This window comes from Aythya fuligula, chromosome 2 (assembly GCF_009819795.1).
Source record: "Aythya fuligula isolate bAytFul2 chromosome 2, bAytFul2.pri, whole genome shotgun sequence".
NCBI classification, from domain to species: Eukaryota; Metazoa; Chordata; class Aves; order Anseriformes; family Anatidae; genus Aythya; species Aythya fuligula.
In genome coordinates, this window is record NC_045560.1 from 96,809,879 (window position 1) to 96,823,921 (window position 14,043).

A 14,043-nucleotide genomic window follows, 5' to 3' on the forward strand; every position below is an offset into this window, starting at 1 on the left:
TTTCCCTCAAGGAGAGAAGATGTTCATCTCTGTTTTCTACTTTGGCCACGATTCTGGAGAGAATGGAAAGAACTGAGCTGAAAAGAGCAACAGCACAAAAGCAAAGCCAATACTCTTTTCTTGGCACTGTGCTGTTATCGGGTGGCTGCATCCATAAAACCCTCACAGAAAACTGGAGACTGTCACTGCAGAGTAGTCAGTCACTTTAACTTCTTCCTACACGCAGCAAGACAAAAGCAGTGCATGATTAATCACCACCAACAATCTTAGTGGCTGGATTCAAAGCAAAGGTTTTGGAGACAAAATGTGGGGATACTATTGTCTGGTGGAGACTGTGGCACAGAAGAAAGACAGCACCATCCCTGGCTGACATTCTTCAGGCTCAATCCTCAACCCTCTAGATGTTTGTGAGCACGACTGCACACAAATCTCACTAGAACCAGGCCATGAAATGCCCACTTCAGCCCCAGGATATTACAGAAACACAGAATGGTTGAGCTACCAACCTGAGGAGAACACTCCCAATTGTTTTCAATTAGCTCCAAGCAGGAGGAGGAAGATGATACAGGACAACCTCTGTCAGACATGTCACTTCCCACCTCTGCTTGGGGTCCTTTCCCTGCACAGTGCCATGGAGAAGGGCATGGAGGCCTGCTGCTCCGTGAGGGGAGAGCAGGGGAGAGCTCATCCTCAGGGAGCGGGGTACAGAGGGGTTATGGTGCAGAGGCAGAGGAGATGGTGCTCTGAAAGAGCTCTGGCACCAGAAATGGTCTGAGGACATTCAGAAGGAAGAAGGTTTCTGTCAGTGCTGCAAAGTGTTAGCTCTCCCCTCCAAGGCTCATGTGGCCTGCACAGTGCCTGGAAGATGTTTATGGGCTTTCTGCTTCCTCATTGTACCTCAGGCTAGGTTAAACTGAACTCATTTTTAGGACCGCTGCTCTGTAGCTGTGACAAAAGCCAAGGGCCAGCCCCGATGAGCACAAACGCACACAGGGATCGGTCGAGTAGGCCGGCTGCTGGCCTCCTGTAGCAGTACATCCCTATGTATATAAACAGAGCCACAACAAACACACTGTCAACACTCACAGCCAGCCCACTGACTTCGCAGCATCCGTGGTTTTGCCTCCTTGTCCTGGTTTGGCCAACTACTCCTTTTCGTACCAGATCCACTTACACCTTTGTTTTGGCAAAACCATCACTCTACCTACTGGAATCACCTGCTTAATGTCCATATATTTAGCTGTTCACTAAAATACCCTTCTACCCGAACCGTTTTATGAGTCAAGAAGTCAATCTGAGCAGTTACTCATGAATGAGATCATGCAGTTATGATGGGTCCTGAAAACATCAGTTTATACGATAAGCAGCAGATAAGAAAGCACATCCAATACTGGGCAGAGGTAGAGGAGGAACAAACAACAGAGCAGAGAATGTTATTGTGGCACTGTTTAAACCTTTGATTTGCTTGTGCCTTGAATTACATAGACAGTGCTGGTTTTCTTATCTCAAAAGGGTAGAGCAGAAGTGGTAAAAAGATCAGAGACGAGCAACAAAGGGCATGGAAGCTCCACACAAACCCACCAAACTTCTTCAGTCAGGGAAAGAGATCATGCAAAGGGAAGTTAGACATTTATGAGATGATCAACACAGATGGGTGTTAAATCCCACAGGTGGGGATTAAAGGAAGTGTTCGGAAAAAGTAATATAGGATTTACCATATTAAATATTATTAATTAAAGTATTTAATAATTTTATCTTTAATAGATAATAATTTATAACTATTAGATTTTATCAATTGTCATATTATGTGTATTTACCACTCTCAGTGAAAAAGAGTGTTTTCTTATGTTCAGACAGAATTTCATTTTTTATTTTGTTCCCATTGCATCTTGTTGTACCAGTGGACACTGCTGAAGTGTCTCTGTTCTTCACTCCCCCGCATCTGGTATTTATATACCATGATAAGGTCCTCCCGATCCTTCTGTCCCCAGACTGAACAGTCCCAGCTCCCTCAGCCTCTCCTCATGACATGCTCCAAAATCTTTCTGGCCCTGCACTAGACTCATTCCAGTACATCCACACCATTTTTGTACTGGGGAGCCCAGTAAAAACTTACCATGAGGCAAAGAAGGCGTTGAGTACCTTGTCCTGTCCCATGTCACCAGGGCTCTGCTGCATCCAGCAGTAGATCCACACTCTCCCTCATGCTGTTTGTGCACCCGTAGAGTCCCTCCTTGCTGCCCTTCACATCCCTTGCCAGATTCACGTTCAGGCCAGTACTGGGTGCTGACTGTCACCTCACTGCTTCGTGCAAAGAGCTCGCAGCCGCACTGAGCATCCACTGCGTGCTAACCGCATCCCAGCTGATTTTCCTGAGGCAACGCTTCCCTGGCATGCCTGCCTTGTGCTCCCCGTCCCTTGGCTGCAGAAACACAGCTAAATCCAGGAAAAGTCAGGCTAATAAATCCCGGAGGAAAACACGACAGGAGATAGTTGTTTGATGACACTGTTTAGAGCATTTTTTAATCGTTTTTCCTGCTGCTGCCTCCCCTCTTCCCCTCCCTGAAGAGCTCGTGCTGCTGTGGGACTGGCAGCAGTGGGCCCTGAGGAAAAAAAAAATAAAAATTAAGCTCCTAAACTGCAAACAAGTAGCAAAATCACGTGTGTATTTCAGGTCCACTCTGGATTTTCATTTGTACTTCCCCAGCTCAGGGACCTTGCCCTTGGCTGTTTATGCTTTCGGAGGCTCTGGCCCACAGCTTTACCTCTTGGCATTTGCCTTGGCTGCTCTACTCAGTAAACTGTTTTCTGCTTCGTCCACCTCTACAGAATGGTCTCACCATTCCTATTTTTTTTCCTTGTTTTCATATGATTCAGTCTGAACTAGCTTTTCTGCCAGTTTGCAGCTCTCTGCAAACCTTTCACATTCTGAGAAACCTTTCATGTTCAGAGAAATGTTTCAGGTGCACATCAGTTGTAGCGAGCTCTGATTTACAGTCACAGTATTGTGGGGATTTTGGCTACTGCTTTTTTTTTTTTTTTTTTCTTATACTTTCTTATCCTTTCCCTTCCCCTCCCTTCCCCTTTTCTTTTTTTCTTCATTTACATATGCTGTTTTCCATATATCCTTTTTATAAAGATAGTATTCAAGCTCCTGGATGGATAATGTTTCACCAAAGACACATGATTATGTCATTTTAATGTCTTTTTATTCTATTAAATAATCCATCAAACAATGTACAGTCAGTAATAAAGTTGGCCAAAATTAAAAGATGTTTTTAGTCTTTAATGTGAATTTTGGACAGGATACTATGGTTTTCCTATGTATCCATTCATCTTTTATAAAGACATTATTTCAGTTTTTCTTTCTCAAACTGTAGAACTGTTTTTGTTTTGTTTTGTTTTTCCATTTCTTCTTCTGTGCTTGTTAGTTAGCAAGTTTAATACACTGATCATAATGAATAATTTGAATTCATGGTTTTGTATTGCAAAACTATAAAAATGACTAACATTAAAAGTTTGTGAGGAGATACCCTCAAGCAAGAAGGTAAAGAAAACACCGTACCTCTCTAAGATGGGCTGGAGGCTGCAGCACCGCCTTGAGGCCGTACTAACACCCATGGGCTCAGAGCCGAACCAGCAGCAGCACGACACAGTGGGCACTCAGGTGTCACGGCAGAGCCTGCCACATTCACCAAACTCCTCGATCCCCTCTGCACTTCTACAAGCCTGTGGGTCTCCACAGCTGAAAACTTTTCAGTCCTGATGATTCAGCTGCAGTGGCTAAAAAGATTACCGACCCAAGCCACGGAAACACCAGCTTCTTTGACCATAGCCAAACCCAGCAGGGATCTTGGTTTTTCAAGGCAGGGCACACAGGAAATTCTTGGTATCAGTTCCAAGACTAGATTTTATTTTTCTTCCACAAAAAAAAAACAAGAAAGTATAAAAGTGTCATAATTTATTTATTTTTCTTAAGGTAACCTGGCAACATTTACAAATTCCAGATGTAAAGTGCTCTTCATAGACGCAGATGCAAGTTATCTTGCTCTTCTAATTCTGGAAGGTGTTTTCACACAGGATCGCTCTCTGAATCTCAGGATCTGAGCATTTGGAAACAGTTCCTGTGCATGACAGAATCCAAATTAAACTTCCTACTAATTTCTTACCATTGTAGGTAAAACTACTTAGGCTTGAAGGTTATTGTCAGCAGAAGCCATGCACTGCTATCAGTTTTGATAACATCAGTGCAATCCAATGCATCTTTAAATCTTAAACCTCAATTTATTAATTGTCTAGATAAATCATCAAATCCGCTTCTTTTCATGGCAGTAATTTCCTTAGACTTTATAGCACCTGCAGTGGTGTTGCTCAAGTGTGGAACAAAATATGCATGCCCCAAGATAATGAATTACTAGTGTCAGTCTTTATCTGCCTTCTGCAGGCACAGTTTATCATGTAAGTAAATATTTAGTTAAGGCAGATTGCGTTGATTTTTGTCCAAGAGCTATGAGAAATGCGGAGCTCTGACATTCAACCCATCCTGTGTATCTTGTGGATGCAGCTTTTATTGTATCTGAACACACCTCTTACAGCATGCAGATATATTTTAACAAGTCACAGTACTACTTTCAAATAGAAACCCAATCAATACCTAACTATAAAGATAAAAAAACTTTTAGCATTCTCTCTTCTGGGATAGGTTAACATTTTGTGTGAGGGAAGAAAAGTAAGATTTGGGTGTAGACGATTCTGTTGCTGTTTAACATCAGCTTGTTTCATACACTTGATAACCAACTTTTAGCAACTCAGCTCATTAAATGTGTTGTTTTAAATCAGTCCTATATGAAGAACTCTTCATGTTAAAAATAGGTAACATATTGCTATTGTTATTGGCTTCGGATCTTGAAACCCAGGCAACAGGAAAAAGATAAACAGTGTACAGAAAATTATAAATATCAAACTTAATTCATAATATAGCTAATACTGGTTTCACAGTAATACAAGGTAACAATGGCAGACAGAATAAAGGATTTGAAACTATAAGCTTTCTTTACTGAGTGTGAGCTCTTGGGTTTTACATTATTCCTGCTTGATGAAGAGTTACCACGAGCGAAGAGACAAGCAAGGTAGTACGCATCAACCCACTCAATACCAGAGTGAATGCGTGGATCTTGTTAGTATTATAAAAATGCATCAATTTATTAAACTCTCTAATACTATGGTCTCAGATCAGCTGTGACCTTGTTATTCCGTACCATATATATATAAAAAAGCCACAGCTTAGGTATCATCAGTACTTTTATAGAATCACAGAATAGCTTGGGTTAGAAGGGACCTTAAAGCCCAACCAGCTCCAACCCCCTGCCATGGGCAGGGACACCTCCCACCAGACCAGGTTGCCCAAAGCCCCATCCAACCTGGGAGCACTGCATGTTATAGCATTTCTTTAGTGAATCTTCAATGCTCTGTCCATTATTGTCAGAATTAAAAATATTCTGGAGCATTTACAACATACAAACTATGAGTCATGGGAATTGCATTTTTTCTGTTTATGGCGTTCTTTGAAAATAAATTGTTTTCCATGGAACTGTTTTAACGTAAAAGCCCACTTCAGTTCTTCCTCCTTGTATTTGTCAATGAATTCATTCAGCTCCATTCAGTAATGGGAAAAGTTATTTGAGCAGTTGATCCATTAGTTAGAAAGCGGTTCTAAAATTAAGAGGTTTTGTACCATCAGTATCAGTGTGCTTGAGTATTTGGTGTGCTTAAGAATATTTGACTGCAGCCTTATGTTTTTACACTAAGTTATAGGCACACCATTTCTTTAGATTTCACTGAGAAGGACTAATAAGCCTTTATTATTCTGACATAAACAGAAAGGTACCCTGCCTTTTGGAAAGGCATCTGCTGCTGCAATGGAACATCTAGAATGAAATGCTTAGGTATTGAAGAAAGTAAGGAGTGGTGAGAGCGTGGGGTGTTCATAGATATCCGTCTGCTCTTTCCTGTGTGTTCCCATGTAAGTGTATGTTCTAGACTCTACGGTGAAGTTCAGGTATTGATTTTATATTAAAACTGGTTTTTTTGCCTAATGATTTTAAGAATGTAACAAGTAATGATTAACAACTGCTAGATGTTACAGCAGGCTGTAACAAAAAGGTTCTCAGAAACAACTGTGCAGTTCAGGACCCTCAGGTGTGATGCTAGAGTACACCAGGTGTTAGATAGCCATTAGTTTATTGACATTTCACTCCCACTCCAGTCAGCACAAGCAGCACCAGTCACTGCACAGAGGTTTGAAAGGGAGAAGTGTAAGGTCAGGGCAGGTGTCCTACAAAGGCTCAGCCCAGGGATAGCCCTGCCTCAGTTTACACACTTTTTCTTTCTGACAGCAGATCATATACACCATGCCCACCTGACTCCACATCGATCAACACAACGCTGCAGGAATTAGAAGGTATGGCCACAGTGACCTGCTGGTCATCAGCAAGGGTGGAATGTCATGTTGTGAACTGCTACAGGATCCCACACGCCAAGCCATGTCCTTGACTCCTCGCCAGTCTTCCGAGTCCTCCCCTTGCCACCTGCACATCCTGCTGCGGTGCGCTTGTCTACACGCAGTGCAGGGACCAAGTTCCAAAACTTACAGTGATTTTATGCATAGAGCTTTTCTTTCACCTCAGTCAGTATATTTAAAAAAAAAAAGACGTCCTTGAGGTACGGCTATTTACATTTGCAGCAGCACAGATACTGAAGTGTTAAAAGATATATAATATAAAAGTATGTTTCCTATTATTTCCCTATAAAAAAAAAAACAAAAACAAACAAACAAACAAAAAAAAAAAAAAACAAAAAAAAAAAACCACAACCCTGCTGTAGAAGTTCATTTCCCAATATAATCTGAAAATGTATACTGTGTTTTAGGAAGACTTTTCAAAGAATATTCACAAAGATTACCTGAAAACACTGCCTGAAGGAAGACAATGAGAATCAGAATGGCAATATGCCATTAATAACGCTCAGAAATGCAGCTGTTTTGAGGTTAGCATTTCTTTTGTTCACTTGGCTTTCTCTATTCTGGCTGATTAATTCCAATCCCAGAACAAAAATTGTCAATAAGGTGCTTCATTAAGACACGGAAAATAGTCTTCAGTCTTGAAGAGGACTGGAGGTTCATAGGGGGTCTGTTGTCGCGAGGAAGACGATTTCTGCAAATTAGATAAAGTTTATTTTTCACCTCCTTAAAAATCCAAGTTTCAGAACAAAACCCACAGAGCTAAAATGCAAGACAAAAGGAGTTTTAACAGCATATCCCCTTCCTCAGGTGACTTTAAACCACAGCTCAGATGGGTCTAGCATATTCTTTATGTTACCGAAGAAAACTGGCTTTGGCTTTTGCCATTCTATCACCTGAACAGACTCAGTCTTGCAAAAAAGTAAAGGCCAGCTTTGCAGGAGCCAAACATGTAAGGGTCAAGTCACTGTAATCTTTGTCTGCCCAAACCCACAAACCTTTACCTTTCCTCCTCCAGCCTTTTGAGTTCTCCTCAGCCACTCCTTCTGTGTTAACCCTAGCCTGTGTTCTCATAAAGACTTTTTTTAGCTTAATAAATATGAAAACAAACCTAGCAGATGTTTCTTTCAAGAAGGTTGCTGCTCCTGCTGAGCTTCTTCAGTAAGTATATATGTTAGAATATATGTGCTATGACATGCTGTTAAAATAATAGAGTAGTAAATTTGGAATTTTCAGGAAGAGTGTATACACTCCTAAATATTATTTGTACATTATTTTGCTATACCAAACGTCTCCTGTAGGTGGACAACAGCAGGGACCACTACCAACTATCACATCATGCATTTAAGTAATATTGCACTGCAGCACAGAGCCATTGTATGATTTCAGTATGTGCCCTTAAACAGATGGCTTGAGGCCAAGATCTCATTCATTAAAAATTCCTATGGACTCATGAAGAAATTCTGATAAACTTTTGCAGAGCTCTCAGTCAGTTTGTCTGCAGAGTTCTTCACGCACTTTTTTTGCCTGTCTGAAATGGGGAAATTAGGAAGTCTTCACTAACAATAAAGTGAAAAGCAAACCAGTAGTATACTTGGACGTTGGGATGCACCAAATGAGGATGTAACTAAGTGTACCCATGAAACATTTACGTGGAATTTTTCCAGTATTCAGTTAAGGTGTATACTTGTACTCCATATGAAAAAAAGTACCTATTATCCTGTTTATATGCAAATCTATTAAAAACAATCTTGAATTTTACTAATTGTTGGTTTAGGGTATTTAAATGATATTTGTCTATAACTTTATGATGCCACTTGTTTCTCTGAAATAAGCTTTGTTTTGCTTTTTATACAGCAATAGCATATATGGAAAAAAATATATATAAACCAAGGTTAAAACTATCAATAGGAGATATTACCAAAGTTTTCTATTCGAGAAATTTTGCCAAATGTAGGAACAATCTTCAAAATCAAAGTTCCCTTTTAAAATAACATTTCTTGTCCTGTACTGATCTACAAGAAAACACCCTGTAAGCAAGAAAAATGGGTCACAGGTGTTCTGCAGCTCATGACTCTGATTTAAGTTGCATTTGCATGTGTGCAGGGAGGGGCTGATTTAAATCCAGTGAAGAAATTCATAGGCAGGCACAGTACCCACAGTTGCCTAAGAACACGTTTACAAATTTTTGCAGCTGCTTAGCAGACATTTTAACCTTTTGAGTGTCTACATCCTTAGTGCTATTAGAAGCCTGTACTTTACATTGCCTGGCATTAACAAGGGAAGAACTTGGGGCAAAATCTGAAAGTGAGATTACAAATACACAGCTGAAGAAATACAGAATATACCCTTTCCGTAGAGAAACGGACATTCAAATGAGAAGAGCGTGAGGGGACTTGATCTAATGGAAGTTTTTGCAGGAAACTGAACTAACAGCCATGATGAAAAATCATGACACTGATTCCTTCTTTTCCAAAGGGCGAGTGTATTGTGTAAGCTAGCTAAACATCAGGCATGAGGAAAAATCTCTATATGCATTTTCATTCATGCAGAAGTGTGTTTACTAATGAAAATAAATATTTTCCTACATGATACTCAGCTCACTGTGGAACAGTCACCTAGCTTTTATTTACTTTATCAATTAACACCAGTCAGTTCTGAGCGTTGATTATATTCCTATCCATTCCCAAACCACAAAACCATTGGATGTGACAGGTTCTGCTTGCTGACTCTTTCAAAGACTTTCCACCCTATTGATTGTGGAAAAAAATAAGCTGACGAAGCCTTCCCACGCAACAGCAAAAAACAAAACAAAACAAAACACTATGAGAACTCTCAAGCTTCTCAGCTGAAGGTTTTACTTTTATGGAAAATACTGTTGAATATTTTTCAAGGCTGAAGTTTAAGGCTACTAGGCTCCTAGCTACAACTGCCATTGTTTTTTTTGTTTGTTTGTTTGATTTTTTTTTTGGTAATTGGCCTATAAATAGCAGCTTTGATTTTTTTTTTTTTTTTTTTTTTTAAGGGAGTGGGGAGGGCTGTTTTTCTAAAAGAAGAAATAAACAACATCACCCTGAACTTACACACAAAAAAAACTACGGAGGAACTGGAAGTTAACTAACTTGAAGATTATACAGAAAATAGCAGGGGAAAAGTCTTCCTGAACCAAGTCTTACCAACACAATACATTTATTTAGAGCTATTTTTCTTTGCTACCACACAGTTACAGTATGTAACACAAAGACCTGAACAGTCACAAATACGTTCCGCTTCCCCTCCGCAAACCTGCTTTATTTCAGCATTCTCCCCAGCATTATGAGATGGAGACCTGAGCTAGCGCAGCAATACTGGGTGCTGACAAAACGCAAGGAGGAGCACTTGTGCGTGGTGTATTAGCAGGTGATGCAAAGAAGCATCAGGTGTTCATATGAGAGCCAGAAAATTTTCTTTTTTAATCCAAAATTTATTTTAAAACTAGTGCATAGTGCCAGTTTTTAAGACTAGATAGGGAATCTCCTTGAAACATACTAGAGAGAGCACTTCACATCATCTGAAGTGGAAAGAGTCCACGTGTAGTCATGAAGAAAGGTAGAAATAAATAGCACCTTCTTAAAACTTGGTAAGAGGGGTGTGAACACAATTACTGAACTGCATAGATTGGGTATAAATAGAACCTTTATTTTAAAAATACTGCGTAGCACAGCTTTTACTTCCTTTTTTAGATAATATTTTGTCAGTGATTATATTAATGCAGTATAATCCTTTAACAGGCTGTACAGGCTCTTTCTACCTGCTTTCATATTATCAGAGATGCTTTAATAAAGGCTTGGTCATTCTTTACTTGATTTGGACCAATTCATGTTCCCTTCTATACATATTCAAACCACCTTTGGAATGCAACTCAAAACCTTTTAAGAATTCGTGATTTTTTGAGTGTTTGTTTTGCTTTTTTTTTTTTTTTTTTTTTTAATTAAGTCTGAGAACTTCACAATAGTGTTAATAAAGTACGTAAGGTTTACACTTAAATACAGTTATATGTGTAACAAATTTACACTTATTTTAATAATCCTGTCTGGTAAACAGAACTAAGCTGGACACATGCTAAGAAAAGCTTACTTACGTTAAGGAAGGATGGCATGCTGATTGTGTGCAAGATTTTCTTGAATGTGCTTGGGAAAGCTCCGAGGTCTGTTTCTGCCTTTATGACCCGTTCTTCCATTCCAGCCACACAGTTTCCAATCATCTTCACAAAAGCCTATTGGAAAATAAATAGATAAAAAAGCACAACTTCTTCACTAATAGATAGAAACAGGACTTTGTATTACACGACAGCAGTAACAGTACTGCTACTACAATGAGAAGTAAAAACAAAATAAAACAAAAAAACTCTGTACATTATTTCCTTCTACCTACAAGCCCAATTTATTGCTAAAAAGTATTTATGAGATACTTAGCAGCCCGCAAAAACAGGTTAAATCTAATAAAACAATTATTGTTCCTCTTCCTATTTGTTTTTCAAATAACTGATTTAGACTTATTAGGATTTAGATTTTTATCTGCCTAACTGAAAGTGGGATCAAGAATCTGGATCACTTAGAATTCTAAAGTTTTACCAGAAATCAATAGCTGCCTCCTTTTAGTCTAAAAATAGCTTTGAAGACAGTACTGCTATCAAAATAACGCTATCAATAACAAAAAGAAGAAAAAGTGGTACTATTGCTTTCTGAAAAGAGGACGGTTGCCTTGCTTCGAGCAGCAAATTTAGGAACAAAAAGGCATTTTGTTTTTAGAACGTCAACAGTCTCTGGAAATTCCTCATGAACTGTTTTCTCTTCATCACTCTGAGGTAAGAGAGCTGGATTGGACACTGAAGAACAAGAAGGAAATCTGAGCCTGCTCCATGTTCATGCACGTGCACGTGATTATAGCGTATCATCGATTCTTTCCCCCTGCTGAGAAACGGAATGCATGTAGAAGATGGCAAATACATACCTCTAGGTTGTCAATCTTCTTGTATACCTGTCTCATTTCTGTAGCTTTTGTGTAAATTTCGGGTATGCTTTCATTGATGACTTGGGAGGAATCGCTTCTAATCTAAACAAGATTCCAACAGATAATAGAAAGAGATTAATAAAACAAAATATTATGTACCAGGTTTCACTTCTGAAGCTAGAATTGTGTTCCAATTACACTTATCAAAACTAACAGATTAAAAACACTAAATCAAAACTAATTATCTAACTTCTTTGTACAGTTTAGCAAGTACCTTTGAACAAAATTTATTTTTCAGAGGAAAATACTTAATTTTACAGTTAAAAAAAAGCAGGCTGCTGTAACCTTATCAGAATTAAGATATAAGACATACCGGAGAATCAGATGTATTAAACTGAAGTTCTAACTTCAGTTTTACTACTTGTGTGTTTCTTCATCTTTACAAAAAAAAAAAAAAAAAAAAAAAAAAAAAAAAAAAAAAAAAGATTTTGTGGCCTTGTACTGATATAATAAAAAACATAATTAGGTTGCCCTTAGATTACAGCTGCAGGACCATGTGTGCTGTGCTTTCAAAGGCAGCCTGTATACTAGTGCCATTGTACATGGGCATTTCATGGAGTTCCCCCTTCTCCTCTCATGGGGACGCAAAAACAAAGCTGTCTTTCTGACAAAATGGTAAGAACGGGTCTGCCCTAAACTCGTGTCTAGTTTTGGGAGTCTGGCAATTCCAACCAGATGCTTTAATCATTAAAACCATGTAAAATGCCTGTACGTATATTAAAGGGGGATGAATATCACATTGTCTTTTTAAGTGTCTGTCACTGTGCTATCCAAAAATGAGATTCCATGTATGTACACCTACAAATGTATGCAAAAGCAGTTAGATAGCTATATGTGAATCTTGTTCTGCTCATGCATGGAGGATCAGTAGTTTTCATCCGTGAATTATCAACCAAAACAAGTTTTCTCCCTAGTGACTTACCGTACGGGAGCCCACAGGCCAACACCAAAGGCCGCTTCCCTTCTGCCCCATACTTCAAAACCCAAACCCCATACCGAAACCCAGCACCACGCACCATGTCCAGCATCCCCACGAACTCATCCACCCTGGTCAACAGCTCGTCCAGGCTCCTCTCCAGGCTCTCCACCTGCCAAAACACGGTTAAGTTTAAGAGATGAGGGGGCGGGGGGGAAGACGCTACGTCCCGCCTGGCCCAGAAAGGAACAAACAACAAAAAAAAGAGGCGTTGGGACGATGCAACGGCTCCCCAAAATAAATAAATAAGCGGATAAATAAACGAAATGAAGGCGCTGCGGGTCGCCGCCCCCCACCTGCTCGCTGAAGGCGCTGCGGTCGACGAGCAGGTAAGCGGCGTAGGCGGCGGCGGTGGCGCTGAGCGACGCCTCCAGGGCGTCCCCCTCCTCGTCCTCCTGCTCGCCGAGCCCGGAGGCGTTGCTGTGGCTCTGGGAGACGTGCCCGCTGTCCCCGTTACCCCCGCTGGGGCCCGGCCCGGCCCCGTCGCCGTCCCCCAGTGCCGCCGCCATGCCGCTGCTGCCCGTCCCGTCTGGCGGCGCCGCCATTACGCGAGGGAGGAGGCGCCGCCATCACGTGAGGGGGCCGTGCCCGCGCCTGGCGCCGCCCGCCCGCCTGCCCTCACCACAGCGGAGGGTGGTGGGTGCCCGAGGGGGGCATTCAGCTCTGTCCCCTCAGCCATCCGCCTGCTTTATCACAGAAACACAAATGGGTTTGGGGCAGGAAGGGACCTTAAAGACCGTCTAACTCCAACCCCCTGCCCTGGGCAGACACCTCCCGCTGCGCCCAAAGGTTCCCTGGTTTCTGCGTGAGCTTCTCCCACCTGGTAGAGCAGAACCAGGTGACAGACCAAAAAGGGGTCCTAAAGAGAGTTAATCCTAAAGAGAGAACTAATATGTGTATATATATATATATATGACTTTTCAGAATGGTACATGCAAAAATAAAAGCTTTTTTTTTGTTGTTGTTGTTGTTGTTTTTTTTTTTTTTTTTTACCTGATGCAAACAAGGGCAGTAAGTTTGCAAGCCTTAAGAGTTACGTTACGAAGTGTTAGCTCCAAAGTTGGTTTTGTCAATGCTCTGCCCTTCTCAACTTGAGATTGAAAGCCAGGGTAAAATGCTTTTATTCATGCCTCTTGAGGCTCTGGGGTGTGAAATGCAACTCGTGTTTCTCCCTTCCTAGGGTGAAGGGCCTTGTCTGCTTCACCCGGACTGCCACAGAGCCTTCCTCCAAGCAAGGCTCCGCAGCGTATCATCCTGACAGGGGTATCTTCAGCTTATGCTGAAGCTTCTGAAGCTCTGGAAGTACCTGAGGTACTCAAGGAAGACAGGAGACCTGAAGAAGTCATGCTATGAAGAGTATTGCAAGTTACTTGGTTCCCATACAAATCCATGTAGCAGTACCCTTTAATAAAGGCAGTACAGGGAGGAAATTTTCATTCTTCTGGCTGTTACCTGTGCTAAGTCTTTAATAGCAGAGAAAAAGGCATCAACAAAATGA

The 14,043-nt window shown here is 40.8% G+C and overlaps 1 protein-coding gene across 1 annotated transcript; it reads right to left on the minus strand.

The window, feature by feature from the left end:
• Positions 1–6,870: 6,870 nt before the first annotated feature.
• BLOC1S4 (biogenesis of lysosomal organelles complex 1 subunit 4) lies at positions 6,871–13,090 on the minus strand. The gene is made up of 5 exons (XM_032183469.1): positions 12,842–13,090; positions 12,586–12,657; positions 11,510–11,611; positions 10,638–10,772; positions 6,871–7,211 (listed from the first exon to the last, which is right to left on the minus strand). Exons 1-5 carry the CDS (start codon positions 13,088–13,090, stop codon positions 7,116–7,118), a joined length of 654 nt encoding a protein of 217 aa, XP_032039360.1. The 3' UTR covers positions 6,871–7,115.
• Between the last annotated feature and the right edge of the window lie 953 nt (positions 13,091–14,043).

Bases quoted from the DNA above. Each gene is read 5' to 3' on its own strand.
- BLOC1S4 (XM_032183469.1), bottom strand. From the start codon at position 13,090: ATGGCGGCGCCGCCAGACGGGACGGGCAGCAGCGGCATGGCGGCGGCA. The intron at 10,773-11,509 runs GTATGTATTTGC...ATTTTCCAATAG, and splicing joins AGAAGATTGACAACCTAGAG to GCTTTTGTGAAGATGATTGG. The intron at 7,212-10,637 runs GTAAGTAAGCTT...TCTAATTTGCAG, and splicing joins GCATGCCATCCTTCCTTAAC to AAATCGTCTTCCTCGCGACA.